This window comes from Sebastes fasciatus, chromosome 8 (genome assembly GCF_043250625.1).
Source record: "Sebastes fasciatus isolate fSebFas1 chromosome 8, fSebFas1.pri, whole genome shotgun sequence".
Lineage (NCBI taxonomy): Eukaryota > Metazoa > Chordata > Actinopteri > Perciformes > Sebastidae > Sebastes > Sebastes fasciatus.
Genome location: NC_133802.1, coordinates 17,331,402 through 17,348,934, shown reverse-complemented (window position 1 = coordinate 17,348,934; position 17,533 = coordinate 17,331,402). Strand labels below are relative to the sequence as shown.

Here is a 17,533-nt window from a genome sequence, read left to right as displayed (position 1 = left end):
TTTCATGCGAGAGGCAGGATCAAGTTGAGATTCAACAAATATTCATGACAAGAATGAGAAACATTTTACAGAGACAACTTTTTTTATTGGTGCTGAGATGGAATTTTCTAAAGTTAATAATGTGTGTCTGAAATATTTTACCAAATTAGCTAAAAATCAACTGCTAATACACATGAAGAAGCTCCTCGAGTTACTCACACTGCGGTCACAAAACGTTTACAGTGTCACGTTTTACTTCAAATCTTCTGTGGACGTCACAGATGAGCAGTGCGAGATCAACACCACGAAGAGAAACATGGACATTCTGACTGACAGGAAAGCACTATGACAAACTCATGTAAGGACTTAGCAGCACTGTGAGTGATAATACTTGCTGGTATTCAATGTAGTGTTAATTTATCTGACAAAGTAAAACCTGTCTAAAATGTTGCATTGACCTAAGAATTAAATTGATCTTTACAAATACAGATAAACGCCTGTGCACACTGGGGTTTTAGTGAATTCTGTTTTATTTGTTGACTTGCCTATGTTGTGCCTTGGCAGATAGTGTTTAGTATGTTCATAATTAGTGCTGGTTGGATGCTTTACATACAGATCTTGGCCGAAAGCACGGAACAGGAGCTATTTGTTGAGAAAAGAATTGTATAAAAAAATGAAAGGAAGACAAGCTTGGCCACTATCTATAGAAAGACCAGCGATAAACAGCACGTCAAAGAAGCACAGACACAAATCATGCAACCCAAGTGCTCAGGTGGGTCAGTAGTGCCACTGTTAACAATAACATCACAACCTTTAGGGGTCGCACAGTAGGACGTGGAAAACGTTTTGTTCACTTGGCTCAATGTGGCATTTAAGATGCTGTTTAAAACAAAAATTACGGTCTAAAATGCAACCATGCCAAGGCCTACGAGACAAGATGCACAAAATAATTACTGAACCGAATCTGCTTGAGTGAGACCATGCAGATATCACCTGACAGAGACCGATTAACATTTGAATTCAGTGTTACAGAAAAAGCAACTTTCACTGACACAGAAATTAACAGCTGTTAGAACAAATACTTATTCAACTCCTGTCATAATGTAGATGACGCAGATGTACATGTGGTTATTTATAGTATGATTACAGATTAAAAGCTTTTCCCTCTGATAACGTCATCATAGTCCGTACGAGTGACAGTTACACAACAAGAATGGCTTATTTCTGTGTAATGTGCCTTTAATTTCCGTTATGACACAAAGTGGTCACAGGCTCTGGGTGCAGGTCGTGTGACTGAATTAGAAATTTAACCCTGTGATTAAATTTTAATATATCTTATAGAAGTTATATATCACTTATTGAATGATCAGTTTCCTTCAAACACTGCCCAAATATGGTCATAAAAGTCTAATTTCATTTGTTTCTAATTAAATTATCAGATGGTTATTTTGTTGTTTATTTTGAATGTTGTTAGAACAGATAGAACAGAAATGCATGGTTTGGTTCTTTGGTTCAATGAACAGCAGGAAGTTCAATTACCATAAATAAACCAAAGTTATAGGTACAAGATGGCACTAATATCAGTGGAATTAAAGGGCAGCTCCACCGATTTTACACATCAAAGTCTGTTTACAGGTCTTGGGGAGTACTACTGCAAATGTGAAAAAAAAAAAAGTTGTTTAAAACCTTTAGTTTAACGTGCATCAAGTGCTTTGTGGCTCCCAATTGTTCACCCTTGGCCACAATTACATCTTGACTTAGTTCATTGCTTCTACCAGAGATCCAAATCATACATCCTAACTTCCTCGGCCACACTCAACTCAAACAACCATCTGACGATTAAAAAAACAAACATTCAAATTGCATTCTTCTGCCTTCCATTGTTCGTGTTGTCCCTGATACTGTACGACAGGGTTAATATCTTCAGCAACATGCCTGTACAATTTGCAGTGCTTAAAATTTGTGCATGCTGGGATAGGCTCCAGCCCTCTGCGACCCTTTACAGGATAAGTGGTTTAGAAAGATGTTTTGGAGTCACTCCAGACGACTGAGCTCTAGTACTTATTTAATTTTGAGACTAACCTAATCTTTTTGTGGTGCAGCAGACCTCACCCAAACTAAAACCAGTGGGCTCATGAGTCATGTAAAGTGAGCTAGCCTTGCAGGACTTGGTAAGTAGCAGGTAATCAGGGTTTTGTTTTTTTAGGGAAAGGTGTCAGTGCTTCTTTTTCTTCTGTTCTTGTAGGGTGCGCTGTAGCTCTCTGAGGTTCTCTGACAGGAGCTCCACCTCGTCAAGACGCCCGCTGAGCTTGGCGTCAAAAATGTAGGCCCTTATGTTGTCGATCTGCTGCAGCAGCAGCTCCTCCTCTATCATGTCCACGTCGGGCAAAACCTCGTCGTCATTGTCTCCGTCGAAGGGATTGGTCGAGACTTCTGGAGAATTCCCAGAGGCTTCCAGGAAAGGGTTACCTTTGTCGGTATCGCCGTCCTCAAAGGGGTTGCCGGGTGCGGCCTCAGCCTGTTTGTCCTCCACGACTTCTTCGTCTTCATCGAATGGGTTGTATTCTTTCTTCCCATTGCTCACCTCTTTGTGTTCCCTCTTTATGTCCTCAGAGAAGGGATTGGATGGATCCTCCTCAACGGGAGTAGAGTCCTCCTCACCGAAAGGGTTAAGGGAGGCGGCGTTCTGTCCTTCACCACCAGGGGGGGTTACGTGGCCCCCTAAGCTCCTCAACCTTGGAGGCGACTCCTCTTGGCTTGTGAGAGCAGGGAACGCTCTTACGGAGGATGGACTCCTCTCAGCTTTTGGAGTCAGGTCCCCTTCTTCAGTATCTTCCTCTCCTTGTAAGCCCCCTGCCGGACTGATATCCAGAGACCTCTCCCAGGTGAAGGAAGGCTGGGTGGAGCCCACAGTGGGGCCCCAATACTCCCTCTCCTCCCTTTCCCGGGCTTCGAGACGATCGAGCTCCCCCTGCTGCAAGCTCTCCTCCTGGGCCAGCTTGTGGGAGAGCGCGATGGCCAGGCTGGTCTGCTGCTGGTCGTATTCATCCTGCAGCTGACGCAGGTTCTCCTCCAACATGGCAACCTCGTCCGTCCTCTTGGCCTCCCGCGCTTGACGAAGGAATGACTGGATGTTCTCAATCTGCTGCAGGAGGGGGTCCTCCAGCTCGCTGCGTGTGTGGACGGAGTCTGCGGAGGGCAACCATCCACCAGCTTTGGTCATGTGCGGAGCTCTGGGTGCCTGCGGCAGCTCTCCGTTGGTGCTGGGAGGTGGACGGTTTCTCTCAGTCTCCTGCCTCTTCTTCAGGGTGTCCTGGGTTACCTGTTGAGCAGGGAAATATATGAAGCATTGACATTTAGTAACTTGTTACAAATGAAGAAGAAGCATGAGAAGTATCAGTGCACAGTCTCACCAGTCTCTCTTGTTGGAGTCTCTTCTCTTGTTCCTGTTTTCTCTTTTCTTTCAGCTCTTCATATTTATCCTTAGTGGGTAAAGACATGAGACCTAACAGCTTCTCCTAAAACAAGAATGACACGAAGAACGGGTGAATTCGGGGACAGAAAGGATCAAAAAGTGGAAATACTGTATAAATGCAACAGAGTGATGATTGGAAATGCACAGTATAGCCCCATTTGGATGCTGAGAATTGAACTTCACCTGGACAAATAGCGTAGCCGTATAGCGGATCATCTTCTGCAGCTGGAGGGCTTTTGGATGCGGTGGTGGGTCATCTTTTGCTCTTAGTGTTAAAATCCTCTTACTGAGAAGAAAACACAGAACTCCATTAGATCTTTTTAAACATAACAGAAGACTTCTGTTCAATTTTGTCATTTAGGACCGACATGTACCTCAGGGCATCGATAAGTTCGTAGTATTTCTGCACTTCCAGTCTCAGTCCACCAGCAGTGTCAAGATTGTATGTGGTTTCTCCGGCACTGTGAAAGCATACAGCCATGACGGTGAGCAAGCAGTCTCTCTAATCACAGATCCAAAGATTATTTCTCACATCAGAAACTTTTTAATGGGGCTTACTTGAGAGACTCGGCCATCCTGATGTATTCTGGAGCCCTTTCATCCACCTTCTCCATGCACATCCTCAGCCTCTGACAGGAAGACAAGTTTTGAGCAACTGAACAACAGGAAACCCCAAAAGACAAACACTGAATGACCGGAAGGATAAAACAGTGTAAACTCAAGACAGCTTGAAAAGAAAACACAGAATCACTACTAGTGGGAACAGAAGAAGAGACAGATTGTAAATATGAGATTGTTTGATTTGCCAACCTCGTAAAGTTTCACCACGTCCGGCATGTGGTCCTTCTCTTCCAACTTCTGCTGCCTCTTCAGCAGCGTGTCCATACAGTGGCGACAGCATCGAATCTTCTCGTCGTCCTTTTCCTCCAACATGGAGGTGACGCTGCTCAAGCTGCTGATGCTGCCTCTCCTGGAACCCATCCCGCTGCCGCCGCCGCCGCCTCCCACTGGGGGAGACTGGGACTGAATGGGGCTTCCAGGTACACACAGGGCCTCTCGCGTCCCATTAATCAGCTTTTCTATGAACAGACATTTCACAGCATTGAGACACATTAAAGCAAAACTTGAGTTGATATCTGATGATTGTTTGTGAGAGTTTTGTTCATACGTACGAGCCAAAGGCAAGGGGACAAACTCCATGCACCTCCTACACATGATGGACCCACAGAGACGACAGTGGTGCCGCCTGTTCCGGATGTTGAACTTGTTTCCACAGTCAGGACAGAACGGGACATCCGAGTCATTCACCCATGACACCACTGACTTCTCAATGGCTATAAAGTAGGATAAACACTCATTAATTTATAACATTAAATCATACATAGACTGAGGGGAGTCAGAGTTGTAATGAAAACACACAAGGACAGACCTCTGATTTTGGCAGCATCGGAGTTGATCCTGTCAAACGATGTCAACTGAAACAACAAGTTTTTATGGAAAATGAGTTAGCACAGTTACGCCCATCTTAGTAGGAACAGCGGGAAGAGATTTATGGTTTGAATGAGTTGTGATTTGTGCTATTGTAAGCATACCTTTTCCAGTCTAATGATGAGCTTGTTGACCTCAATAACATAGTGATCTATCCTTGCTGCCCGGTGCTTTTTAAAGAAGTCCAGGTGACTTCTGGTCGCTCCTACAAAAGCAAAGAGAAAGTAGTTCAGCACGTGGTTGCTGCTTAAAGGCGTTCTTAAGTCATTCTTATCAATACTTATTTAATTTTATCCTAATGATATGACAAACCAAAAGGTGGAGATTTATTTCGACCCAGTTTAACAGTCTCACCCAGTTCCTGAGGCTCCCACATGTAGGGGTCCACTCCACCGTAGTAAAAGGACTCATAACTGCCTGTATCCGGTCTGTCATCTCCATCACTTTTAAATAGCTTGTCTTTGGCTTTCTTTGCCTTCTGAACCAAACCTGTGCAAAAAGAAAATTAGGACACAACTACCTCCAAGTCCACAAGAACATCCACTTATTTCCAGTTCCATTATCATGTTGAACAACTGCATTCAAATCAGACAGCTAACCCCCTTGCATGCCTCTGTTTACACCCAAGATTCTTCCTCTCTACATTTCCAGTTTCATCTACTGTGCCTCCCTGCAGCAGCATACGGTTTGTTGCCAAATCATCCTGGCAACAATCTCCCCTAGTCTAACACTGCAGTGCCCTTATATCAAATTGTACTCCTTTAACTGCTTTTTAAGGAAGGCCACATCGTCTTTTTGCTAAACTAGACAAAGTTATTTTTGTTTTTTAGACTCTGTTTCGCACTAGAACACGATAAGACTCAAATGGTAGTGTGGATGTGAGCAGAGTCCACAAATACAATCAACGGGACTTACTTTTGAGCTGTCCCCTAACATGGCGGTCATCTCCAGAGTGCTCCTCTTCATAGTGGTCTTGGAGTTGGTAGAACGACTGAAGGTCCTTCAGGCACAGCGGGCAAAGAAAGCCCTCCTTCACTTCCCCTGTGCCCTCAAAGGGGGGTGGATAACTGGAGGCCATGACAGCAGAGGGCTGTGTTTATGGAGAAGAGATGCAAGATGGGGAGATTCTTGCTTCAGTCCACATGTCACGGGGTGTACAACCCACCCCATAATAGCTCCATCACGCCAGTGAAAATCCTGGGAAGAGCAGGGGGGCAAAGCAGATTGAGGCCACAAATGTTTAACAATATCCATACATGATATTCCAGATTGGACTGTGAACTTCAAACCTGCAAACCTAATAATGTGATTTAAACATGGGAGGAAAGAGTCTCAGGGCTATACAACAGCATCACAGCAATATCTGACAGACACACTAAAGAGGATTGTGAAGCTGAAATAGGCTATATTATAATATATATTATAATATAATTATTATTATAATAATATAATATTATAGATTATATTATAATAATATGTTATATTATAATAATAATATTATATTATTATAATATTATATTATAATTATAATATAACATATTATTATAATATATATTATATTATTATAATAATATAATATTATATTATTATTATAATATAACATATTATTATAATATAATATATAATATAATATTATAATAATATATAATATTGCCCTCATGAGTGAAGTAACAAAGGTTCAAAGGTAGCTACACCCACTGTAGTCCACTAGAGAGAGCTGCATGTCCTTCTATAAAAGTCTAGCTAACAAGCTAACCTTACTACATACAGTTACATGAGTTGCACAAATCACACATCAAACATGTTAAAACGAAGACACCACATGTGTTTTCTTGATTTGATGCATATAAATGAACCTAAATAAAGTTGTAACACTACATGTTTACCAGGTAGCATGTTAGCCAGCTAAGACTTCATATATATAGAGCTACTTAACCCACAAAAACAAACCTAACTATAACCATAAGTAACGTTATCTACTATTCTGACTGCAAAAGCGAGCACCACTTTATTCAATATATGAAATATCCGTCGGCTAAAGTTATATAGTTTAGCTGATATTTATGTAACAAGAGAATGTGACGTTAGCTTCAGGATGCTAACAAGCAGCTCTCTCTTTCTTTAGTCATCCTTTCTCTAATCTCCTTGTTCAAAACACGGAGATGAATGACTTCAAACTTAAACATAACATTATACTCACAAATGAATCCAGTAATAAGTGTGTGGTTGACAGTTAGTATTGTCTTTGACAGCTCGACAGCTCGACAACACCAGCTGCAGCAGCAGCAGCCCTGCCTGGTCATGTGATTAGCATTCAGTTGGTAAGAGAAGAGAGGAGGGACAAACCACACCAAACACACAGAGACAGACTGGGACAGACTGTGACAGACTGGGACAGACTGGGACAGCCCCTGTCACAACTAATATTTTTTCTATTTTGGAGGGGATGTACTATGGTTTTAATGGTGCATTACTGCCATCTTCTACTTCAGGATGTGGACCAGAAGTTAAAGGTCCCATATTATGCTCATTTTCAGGTTCATACTTGTATTCTGTGTTTCTACTAGAACATGTTTACATGCTGTAATGTTAAAGAAAAACTTTATTCTCCTCATACTGTCTGCCTGAATATGCATGTATTTATCCTCTGTCTGAAACGCTCCGTTTTAGCGCATTTTGACGGAATTGCAACAGAATTGCGTTGCCAGGCAACAGCTTGGGTCCATGTGTACTTCCTGTCAGCTGATGACATTCACATACACACTGCAACCAGGAAATAAACTGGGACACATTTAGAATGTTTACGTTTAAAATTGTGTCAAGGGGTCTAAATATTGTATATTCGTGACATCACGAATGGGCAGAAATCCTGACAGCTTGTTTCGAATGCAGAGTGTCTGAATACGGGCTGTGTGTATTTCCCTGTGGATTGAGTGTCTCGATACTTTCACAGTATTTATATAGGACTTAAGCCTGCTTTATAATAAAAAAACATGAAAATCTCACTTTTTTATAATATCGGACCTTTAAATTATACCTATTAATCCTTACATTAACTATTATAGCCTCCTCCCATGCTTTTGGCAGCCTCTCTTCCTCCCAGACCCTGATATAAAGATCCAAAAGTTAGCTTAAAGCCTAATCTTTAAGATCTCTCAACATTATGTAAAAACTATTTTCTGATTGACATTCATCTACATGCATCTTTTAATTTATTTCTAAACTGAATGGCAAATTGACTGGGTGATAAGATAAGATAAGATAAGATATTCCTTTATTAGTCCCGCAGTGGGGAAATTTGCAGTGTACAGTATCAATGGGGATAGTGCAGAAAACAAAATGCATTAGCTAACACAGTAAAAAAAAAAGAGCTAAACAAAGTGTAACAAAATATGAACCATTTAAATAGAAGGAAGTATAAAAATAGGAGCAGTATATACAGTATTGACAATAAACACACTATTAACAAAATTGCACAAGTGGAAAATGATATTGTACAGTGAGAATGAAATGAAATTCCACCTGAAAATATTGCACAGTATGAATTACACCTTAGTAGTAATAATGATAATGATATTGCACAGTCATTATAAAGTATAGTGCAGTTATTGTCAGTTTTTGGTGTGTAAGTGTAAGTGGTCTACTGAGAGCAGCAACACCTGCTGCTGCTGCAGCAGGTGTTGTTGTTGTCGAGCTGTCAAAGACAATACTAACTGTCAACCACACACTTATTACTGGATTCATTTGTGAGTATAACGTTATGTATAAGTTTGTGGAGTCTGACAGCTGCAGGAAGGAAGGACCTGCGATAGCGCTCCTTCACACACTTTGGGTGTGATAACCCTATAAACTACTCCTATCCAATGCTCCTGGATGTTTTCTCTCTTATTTCTCCTCTCCTTCTTCCTTCTTCAGTATGAAACAGTATCTGAACAAATGGTTTCATCATTATTTCAGATTCACCCCTGTCTGTAGCCTACTTGGGGCCTACTACTTCTGCTTCAGACTCAAACACTGGGTACTCCTTCTGTTACCGCCCTCTTACTCATACTCCACACTTCTGCTATTGAGACAGTCCTCCCAATTTCACTTTGCTTGTCTTATTGTTCTTCCCTCTACTGCCTTGGCTCTCTTGTATGCAACTAAATGATCCCAATTCAGACATACCAACTCTCTGTCCTCTAAGAGAACATCTACCACTTCACCATTTACATCAGTGTGTCAACTAGGTCCCCTACCCCAAAGTGAATTTGGGGAATTAAAATCTCCACACCCTATTACTCTGTGTCTATCCTGATGTCTTTAACTTCCAGCAACTTTTCCAACTCTAACCTTCTATATATAGGCCTATTATAATAATTAATGATCACCATTTCCCTATACCACAACAAATTCCTGACCTTCACGTTTTCCCGGTAGTCTATGAGGTAACAAGTGTAGCACACAAATGATTCTTGATTGGATTTTGTCTGAAGATTGTCTCCCCTTACCAAAATGAAGTTTATTCAAGTGTGCTATTAGTATACTTCTTTTAAACTATTTATGTACTTATCAGAGGTATACTTAACAAAAGTACACTTAAGTATATTTGGCTCATACTGACAAGTATACTTAAAAGTGTAAGTATACTTGGCTCATACTGACAAGTATACAGAAAAGTCTAAGTTGGCTTATAGGCCTACTTGTACTTAATCTTTTGATCAAGATATACTTAAGAAAAGTATAATTAAGTATTCTTGCCTTATAGGCCTACAGAAAAGAATACTTGGCTCTTAGTTGTGCTTACTTTTTGATAGAGTAGCTTATTAAAGTGTGTGAGAGTTTTTAAAAGGATGTTTTGATATGAATTTACTTCAATTCATCAAGTTTTGGGATTATCCGTTCACCGTAGAGGCATGCAAGAACAACACATTTTATTATTTTTTAAAATCTCATCACAAATCATCAAGTAAAATAGCAAAAGGAGCAAGTCACTTTATGTAATGCATAAATCATTGGCTGAGTACTATAAGTTAAAGAAAACTTACAAGTAGTTGCAGTAAAAATTTTGAACTAGTAACTTACTGAGATTATACTTCAAAGTGTACTTTCATAAACTAAAAGTGGGCTACAAGTACCTACCTAGAGTATACCTACAGTATAAGTCCACTTGTAGTATAGTTCACTTCATAGTATAGTTGCTTTACAAAATACAACTTAGATGTAAACTATAGATAGATAGATAGATAGATAGATAGATAGATAGATAGATAGATAGTAACTGTATTGATCCCGAGGGAAATTCAAGCTTCCAGCAACACAGTTCCATAGTGCAAAACATGTTAGTAAAAGGCAGTAAAAAAGTTAGTAGTGCAAAGTACAAAGTACAAATATACCAGATATGAAAATACAAGGAGATGAAGAAAACTGTTAAAACTGAATATAGTGCAGGGTAACAGCTGTGATACACAACTATTAAAAAAGTGAATATAGTGCAAAAAATGATATAGTGCTGAATAATAAAATATAGGAGATACACGGTAGAGACCAGGGGATTAAGAAATGTCAAATATGGAATATAATCTGGGATGAGAGTTTTTTTTAAAATAGACTAAATTGCAGAATAAAGCTGTACATTATTGGTATAATACAGTAAAAACAGTCTATACATGTGCAGAGTAGAGCTGTTTGTGGTGTGCAGAATTAAAAAAGTAGCGCTAGTCTATGAAAGTGCACTGTGTGCATTATTATCTGTTTAGTTGTGTACTAAAAGATTAATATTCTTACACTTAAAGTTGACTTAAAAGTATACTTTTATAAACTAAAAAATGGGCCAATTTAATCCCAAGACGTATTGAAGTAGTACACTTACAAGTATATTACTAGTACATTGATATTAGTATACTTACTACATAAGTATACTTGGGAAATATACTTGAACTTTACTTAAGTTCATAAAATAAACTTGAAGTATACTACTTTTTCGTAAGGGCCTGTATTACAAAAATCCAAGTAAGGTTTATTAAGGTGCATTAATGGTTCTTGACTGGATTTTGTCTGAAGAATGTATCTAAACTCTTCCCAAGTCAGCCCAGGATGGTGAGCTGCTGCTTTACTTTTACTGTACTGTAACTAAATCGTTTGAGTTTTAGACACCGGTCACTAGATTTTCTTTTCTAATATTAAATTGTCATTTATTACCTGGCTGTACCTTCAACATTGGTCCCCATGGATGTGCTCTTTCACCCACAACTTGCATAAAGTCAGTTTTCTCTCCACTTTCTTCCTTTGTATTTCCATTTTCCGTGTGAGTACCTCTCCTCGCCTGTAGGCGGCGCTATGAGTCTCTCAACGTGTTCAAGCAACATCTGTCTGCTTCTTTTCCATACTTCCCATATTCATGATTCCCTCCATAACTCACCCCAAGGCCAAGCTGGTTACTGGGAATCTCACAAGAGCCTATAAGTAGGTAACATTTTCCTGATTCTGACCGTCTGAGGTATTGTTTATGTCCTCTTCCTCGACTAAATCACTTTCCTCCATCTTTCCTTTCACCCCTAACTTCCGTCTCTCTCTGGTTTATTCAGGAAGTAGTTTCCTCACCTGCTGAGGAGGTCACCGCCATCACAACACTGGACCACAATGTGAATGTAAGTAGCCTATATATCATTTGCCGTTGTGTCTTTGTGTTTCTTCTTGTACTTTATGTGTTTGATTCTGCTTTTGTTTGTTGTTTAGGTCTATGAGTGAACTAAATGGCTTTCAGTCTTTGAAACATAAACACAAGCATGTCATGCTAAAGTCTACCAGTGACTGTATATAAAGATATATAGTTCTCCAGTGACTGTGTATAAAGATATATAGTCCACCAGTGACTGCATATAAAGATATATAGTCTACCAGTGACTGTATATAAAGATATATAGTCTACCAGTGACTGTGTATAAAGATATATAGTCCACCAGTGACTGCATATAAAGATATATAGTCTACCAATGACTGTATATAAATATATATACAGTCTATGCTCCTGACTAATGGAGTGTGCGTTTGCTGTAAGTTCAATTATGTTGGCAAATGCAAGGTTTGTGTGTAGAGCGGAAACTGCCCCTGAGGTTCACTGTGTGTCTGTTGGTTTGGGACAATTTCATATTATTATTAATTGCTAATTTGTTGAGGAATATGCTGCACTATATGACCTGAGGTGATAAAAGCTTTGTATTCCTGCATTATTACGTTGTAGAGTGGAGAGTGGCCCTGTCAAAATCTTCATCAAAATTTCAGTTTAATGTTATTTTGATATAGCGTCAAATCATAACAGAAGTTATCTCGAGACGCTTTTCATATAGAGCAGGTCTAGACCGTACTCTATCATTTAGAGATCCTCCATGAGCATGCATTCTTATGCGACAGTGGCAAGGAAAAACTTTAGCGGCCGGCAACCTTGGGCAGTGCCCGGCTCTGGGTGGACGGCCATCTGCCTCGACCGGTTGGGAAGTTTTAAGACCTTCCACTAATTCAGCTCTATAGTTTTATAAACTTTATATTTTAGCCTATACAGCTCAGTTTTTGGGGCTCTGTTGTAAAACACAATTATGATGCCATGTGTAGTTTATGTGCAGGTCAGGGCCTTGAGGTCAGTGGGGGCCCAAAGTTCATGTATGCCCCGAGGCCCCCCTAGTTAGTCAGTCATGGGCAAATTAATGTATAATAATTGGTTAGACTGTCTCAGACGTTCTCAATCTTGGGGGTCAGGACCATAATTCTTAAGATGATTGAATGTAAGTAAAAGTATTTCTGTTATGTAAAATTATGTTTCTCTGACTTTTGCTTTTGTATTGTAAAATCCTGGATAGTTTTTACCTTTTCAGGACTATAAAACTCCTTCAAATGAAACAATATAAGAGGAAATACCACATCCACACTAAGGACATAACCTGTAATGAGCGAGTCTGCTTCATTTTGAGGGCTCACGGACCAAATATGTTGGCAACCACAGAGTAACTGAAGTGTGTGTGTGTGTGTGTGTGTGTGTGTTGGGGTGTGTGCATATCACTGTCACATAAATATAGGCTATATATATATTCATCTGAAACTGTTCATCCTGTGCAGATAAGTGCGTATTTCCTGCTTAATGGTTTGTCAATCAATCCACTGAAGCATTACCGCTGCAGTGGAAAGTTGTGTGTGCGCTTCAGTGGATCTTCTCTACCATGAAGTCTCCATCTCTAACTCACATGCTTGATGAATAATTTGCATATTGATCAGCCCTGTGTGCAGCTGCTCTGGTGGAATGAGCCCAATTAAAGTGAGAAGAGGATACCTGACTCTATCTGCTATAGTGAATTGCATTAATCCTTCTAGACGAGGCTAAGGCAGAGAGGGACTGCTTTGTTGGACTACACACTAATTAGACCTGTTGGCTTGGATTAAACAGTTTAATAGACTTTAATGGTGCACTAAAGGCATGAATTACTGCAACTAAAGCAAACCATACATTTTTACCAATGCGTTTTATTGTCCAACAAAAACATTGGTGGTTGACTTTAAGGCAAAGGTATAGCTTTTTAATTTACAACATTAGGGTTGAATCAACTTAATCCATGCAATAATAGAAAAATAATTAATGACATTTTTTATTTGCGGTGGTATTCATTATATTTTTACATGAGTAGAAAAGAATGAAACACAAATCAATCAATGAAGGGATGTCCTCTGCAAAGCTGTAAACGTTTTCAGCATGTACTGTATACTGAAGAGCGTGTGCTGCCTCACAGAGGCAACATCACAAAAGCCAGGAGACTAATGCTTTCATTTTTGGACTTTTTTTAACATAAGTAAGCCTAATTAACGGAATAAATACTAAATAAGTGTAATAATAATAATGAAAAGTTCAACATATGGCAACTGTAATGGAAAATCACATTGTATGTAATGATGTCTCTTTATGCAACAGTGGAAAGTTACTGTCTGTGTGCTCTTTGTCTCATGTAGTGGGAAAGTACTGAGTGTTTACTTTTACTGGGACACTGTCTGAGTAAAACAACTCCTTATCTGTGTTAAACAACTCCTTATCTCACAGTCCCTGTTGTAGATTTCTATATAATCACATTGTAATAATCTCCTGGAGTGCACTCTTCTGCAGACTTTGTGTGACTCTGTATAACCAGTACCTCCTCTTGCAAGAATAAAATACAACAAAGACATTTCATCTGTTTGAGATCCTTATTTCAACGTTCATTATTAGGACTCATCTTGGAATATTGACAGAATTTCCATTACACAACGTACTCTTATATGAAACCCATATTTACAGCGATATTTGGAGGACAATTACGCACAAGCTCTCCAAAGAAACAGACAGCAGATACATGTTTTGTTGTTGTTGTCTGTGGCACAAAAGATTAAATGATGTAAATTATTTTTTATCATTTTTAATAATTCATTATGGTCACTTCATTTACACATTTATTTGTTTACAACACAACAGTACACACACACATACCAGACTTTATTCTAAGCTACTCTCCCTCCTCCACTAAATCCTCCTCTGGTGCGAACCTTTTGCCCGGGTGTTGTCTCTTCTCCTCGGCGTGACTCTTGTTAATGTTGTCTAAAAAGTCGAGCAGCAAACTGGTCTTGCTGCAGCTCGTAGAGTCCAAAACATCACATGGACTGTTCGTGCCTAAATCCGGACTGGAGTTATCCCAAAACCGTTTTCCAGGGTGCTGACGCTTTTCCAATCCAGCGAGGTCTTCTTCATCTCCATCCGCATCCCAGTCATCATCATCCTCCTCCTCCTCCTCGTCCTGATGGCGCTTACCTGGATGCTGGCGTTTGCTGTGCAGCACCACATAGCGTTTCTTTCCAGGATGCTGTCGTTTGGAAAGTTCACTCAGGAGCATCACAGGGTTTTCAGTTTCCATCGTGAAGCGTTTTCCCGGGTGCTGCCTTTTCTGCAGCTGCATGAACGAGTGCATTTCATCTTCGCGTTTGCCCGGGTGTTGTCTCTTTTGAAGGTCCAAGAACTGCTGCTGCTCGTCCTCGCCTTCTTCTCTCCTCCCAGGATGCTGGCGCTTCTCCAAGTCCTCGCTGTATCTCTTACCGGGATGCTGTCGTTTTGTCACCCATTCCGTCTGAAAGGAAGATCCCTCTGGAGAGAGAGGAAGACAATATTTAAGATTACTTCAAGTGTAGCCACTTTACTGCCAAAAAAACGCGTTTTCCATATTCCACATTCCACATTCCACATTCCAGTTTCAAGATTCAAGATTCCTTTATTTGTCATTTTTATGCTCCACATAAAAAAGGAAATTGTGTTTCTTACATCCACCACTCAGAAATTCAGTGCAAAAAACAAATTGGTGAAAACTATAAAGTAATTAACTAATAATTAAGAGCACTAATAAATAAGCACGCTAAAAATAGAATAGAATAAATAGTTACAATTTAAAAATTAAAAATATTATTAAAGGAACAGTACATGTTGTCTGGTGCTGTGCGTAAAATGCGCACAAACGAGTGTAGTTGAGTGGTTCATGTTCCTTGCGTCATATTGAGTTGGAGGAAGATTAGTTGCCATTTAAAACATGTTTTAAAACAAACATTATGATTATTTATAATTATATAAACACTCACGCGTTAAGCTCAAAACTGCTTGGAACATGTTGTCACTTCAGTTAAAGTCTTTCAGTTTAAAACGTGAGACAAATAGTCCAGATATCAATGCCATGATAGCGGGAAATTGAATTTTTTGACATTTACAACTGAAAATTAAACATTTTTTAATATACTTTGCAATATTTTGCATTAAATCAGTCCGTACTGAAAAAAATGCTTTCAAAGAAAAAAGAAACCCACCACACAGTATAATACACCATGAACATCACACACACACACACACACACACACACACACACACACAACCAGTGAACTAGACAGATGATGAGATGATGCATGTTTAGATATTTGACTGCCGATGAAATTTTAATGTTTCCAGAGAGCATACTGTTGTTTTTATGATTCTTTTTAATTACATAAACTCTCGTACTGTGTTAAGCTTTAAAACTGCTTGGAACATGTTGTCACTTCAGTTAAAGTCTTTCAATTTAAAACGTGAGACAAATAGTCCAGATATCAATGTCATGATAGTGGGGAATTGAATTTTTGGACATTTACAACTGAAAATTAAACATTTTTAATATACTTTGTCAATTATTTTGCATCAAATCAGTCTGTAAAGTTTATCCAACACATGCATTTTACGCACCGTTTCTGCCGTCTTCCTCCTGCATCTTTTTGAGGATGGACCTTAACAGGAGACTCTCTGCTTTCTGCAGGATGATGTCGTCTATGGTCCTCCTCCCGTCCGTCTCGTCCTCAGCAGGGATGTCCTGTCCTCCAGACTCGGTCAGGTTGCAGACCACGAGAGAAGCCAGGATGAGCAGACATGTCGACTTCATGGTAATGTAGTTGGCCGTCTGTCTGGTGAAGAAATAGATTATGGTCGATGGGAAATATAGAAGAGATGAAATCAATGTACGTGCAAGGTGAACTTTCTAAACATAAAAAAATAAGTTATTTGAACCGAAGCCTTACTTTTCTGCAAAAACAGTCAGTCACAGAGATAATTTGTCCAGTGCAACTTGTTTCAACTTCTTAAAAGCAATTTTCTTTAAAACTGTCCAGTTTTTTGTTTGCTTTGTTGTTGTTGTTTTTTTTAACTCTACTCTTTCTTTTTGTCATTATTATTATTGTTATTTCTTTTCTTGGTTTTGTTTTGGTTTTGAATGTTGAGGTCGTTTTCTCTCTAGTGTACTTGATGGGTTTGTCTGTAAAGCTCATCTACTTAAAAGTTGGTTTATAGACTGTTGTAATTACAAACAATGGATTGCATATATGAAAACAGCCTTGAAAAAAATAAAGTATAAAAAAATAAAAATAAAATAAAACTGTCCAGTTACAAGTTCTTATAAAATTCTAAAACAAGTCAATCTGCAGAGGAGAAAAAAATGGATTAATTTCACTGCAGTAGCATTTTAAACCTGTTTTACAGAAAGAAAAGATGTAAACTGAACGTCTAAAAACCTACGAAATAAATTTGAATAAGGCCTAATATATTAGACCTCTTCAGATATGATGAAGCAGTTGCACCAACACAAAAGATAGACATATTTTCTGAAGTGCGCCAGACTCACCTGGGAAGTGTCCAAAGTGTCTGTTGAGCGCGCGCAGTGCTGATGGGTAGATGCTCTCAGCCTCGCGCAGCAGGTTGGTGACCAAGTAAAGACCAAGTCTGGAGGTATGAGCAGATAACTTCCAAGTCTCAGCCTTTATACTCAGCGGTCACTGTCGTCACACCAACGCTGGAGTCATTTCTCAGGATCCCTCGTCCACGCTGATGTCACCAAGTCGTGCGCAACTGGATGTGGAGAACCATCTCTGCCCAATCAGTCATTTGAAAAACAAATAAACGCCCAAGATAACACTGGAGATGACTGGATGAGACCAATTCAGTCGTAAAAATTGTGAATTGTTGACCACACAAATCATTTATTCATACTAAGTTTTCTAATCCAAGTTGAATAATCTTTAATTTGGCGTTGATAAATA

The 17,533-nt window shown here is 39.3% G+C and overlaps 2 protein-coding genes across 3 annotated transcripts; both read right to left on the bottom strand.

Moving 5' to 3' along the window:
• Positions 1 to 2,171: 2,171 nt before the first annotated feature.
• Positions 2,172 to 7,281, bottom strand: rbsn (rabenosyn, RAB effector). Its single transcript, XM_074643931.1, has 12 exons — positions 7,143 to 7,281; positions 5,858 to 6,139; positions 5,297 to 5,431; positions 5,047 to 5,147; positions 4,884 to 4,929; positions 4,627 to 4,788; positions 4,265 to 4,533; positions 4,013 to 4,083; positions 3,829 to 3,915; positions 3,638 to 3,740; positions 3,393 to 3,497; positions 2,172 to 3,301 (listed from the first exon to the last, which is right to left on the bottom strand). Exons 2-12 carry the CDS (start codon positions 6,018 to 6,020, stop codon positions 2,195 to 2,197), a joined length of 2,349 nt encoding a protein of 782 aa, XP_074500032.1. The 5' UTR covers positions 6,021 to 6,139; positions 7,143 to 7,281; the 3' UTR covers positions 2,172 to 2,194.
• A 6,064-nt stretch (positions 7,282 to 13,345) lies between these two features.
• On the bottom strand, positions 13,346 to 17,274 carry trh (thyrotropin-releasing hormone). Of its 2 annotated transcripts, none has more exons than XM_074643928.1 (3): positions 17,119 to 17,274; positions 16,191 to 16,405; positions 13,346 to 15,074 (listed from the first exon to the last, which is right to left on the bottom strand). In XM_074643928.1, exons 2-3 carry the CDS (start codon positions 16,381 to 16,383, stop codon positions 14,443 to 14,445), a joined length of 825 nt encoding a protein of 274 aa, XP_074500029.1. In that variant the 5' UTR covers positions 16,384 to 16,405; positions 17,119 to 17,274; the 3' UTR covers positions 13,346 to 14,442. The 2 variants fall into 2 exon arrangements, with proteins under 2 accessions (XP_074500029.1, XP_074500030.1); XM_074643929.1 differs by having other exon boundaries at positions 16,191 to 16,401; positions 17,119 to 17,254.
• Positions 17,275 to 17,533: the final 259 nt, after the last annotated feature.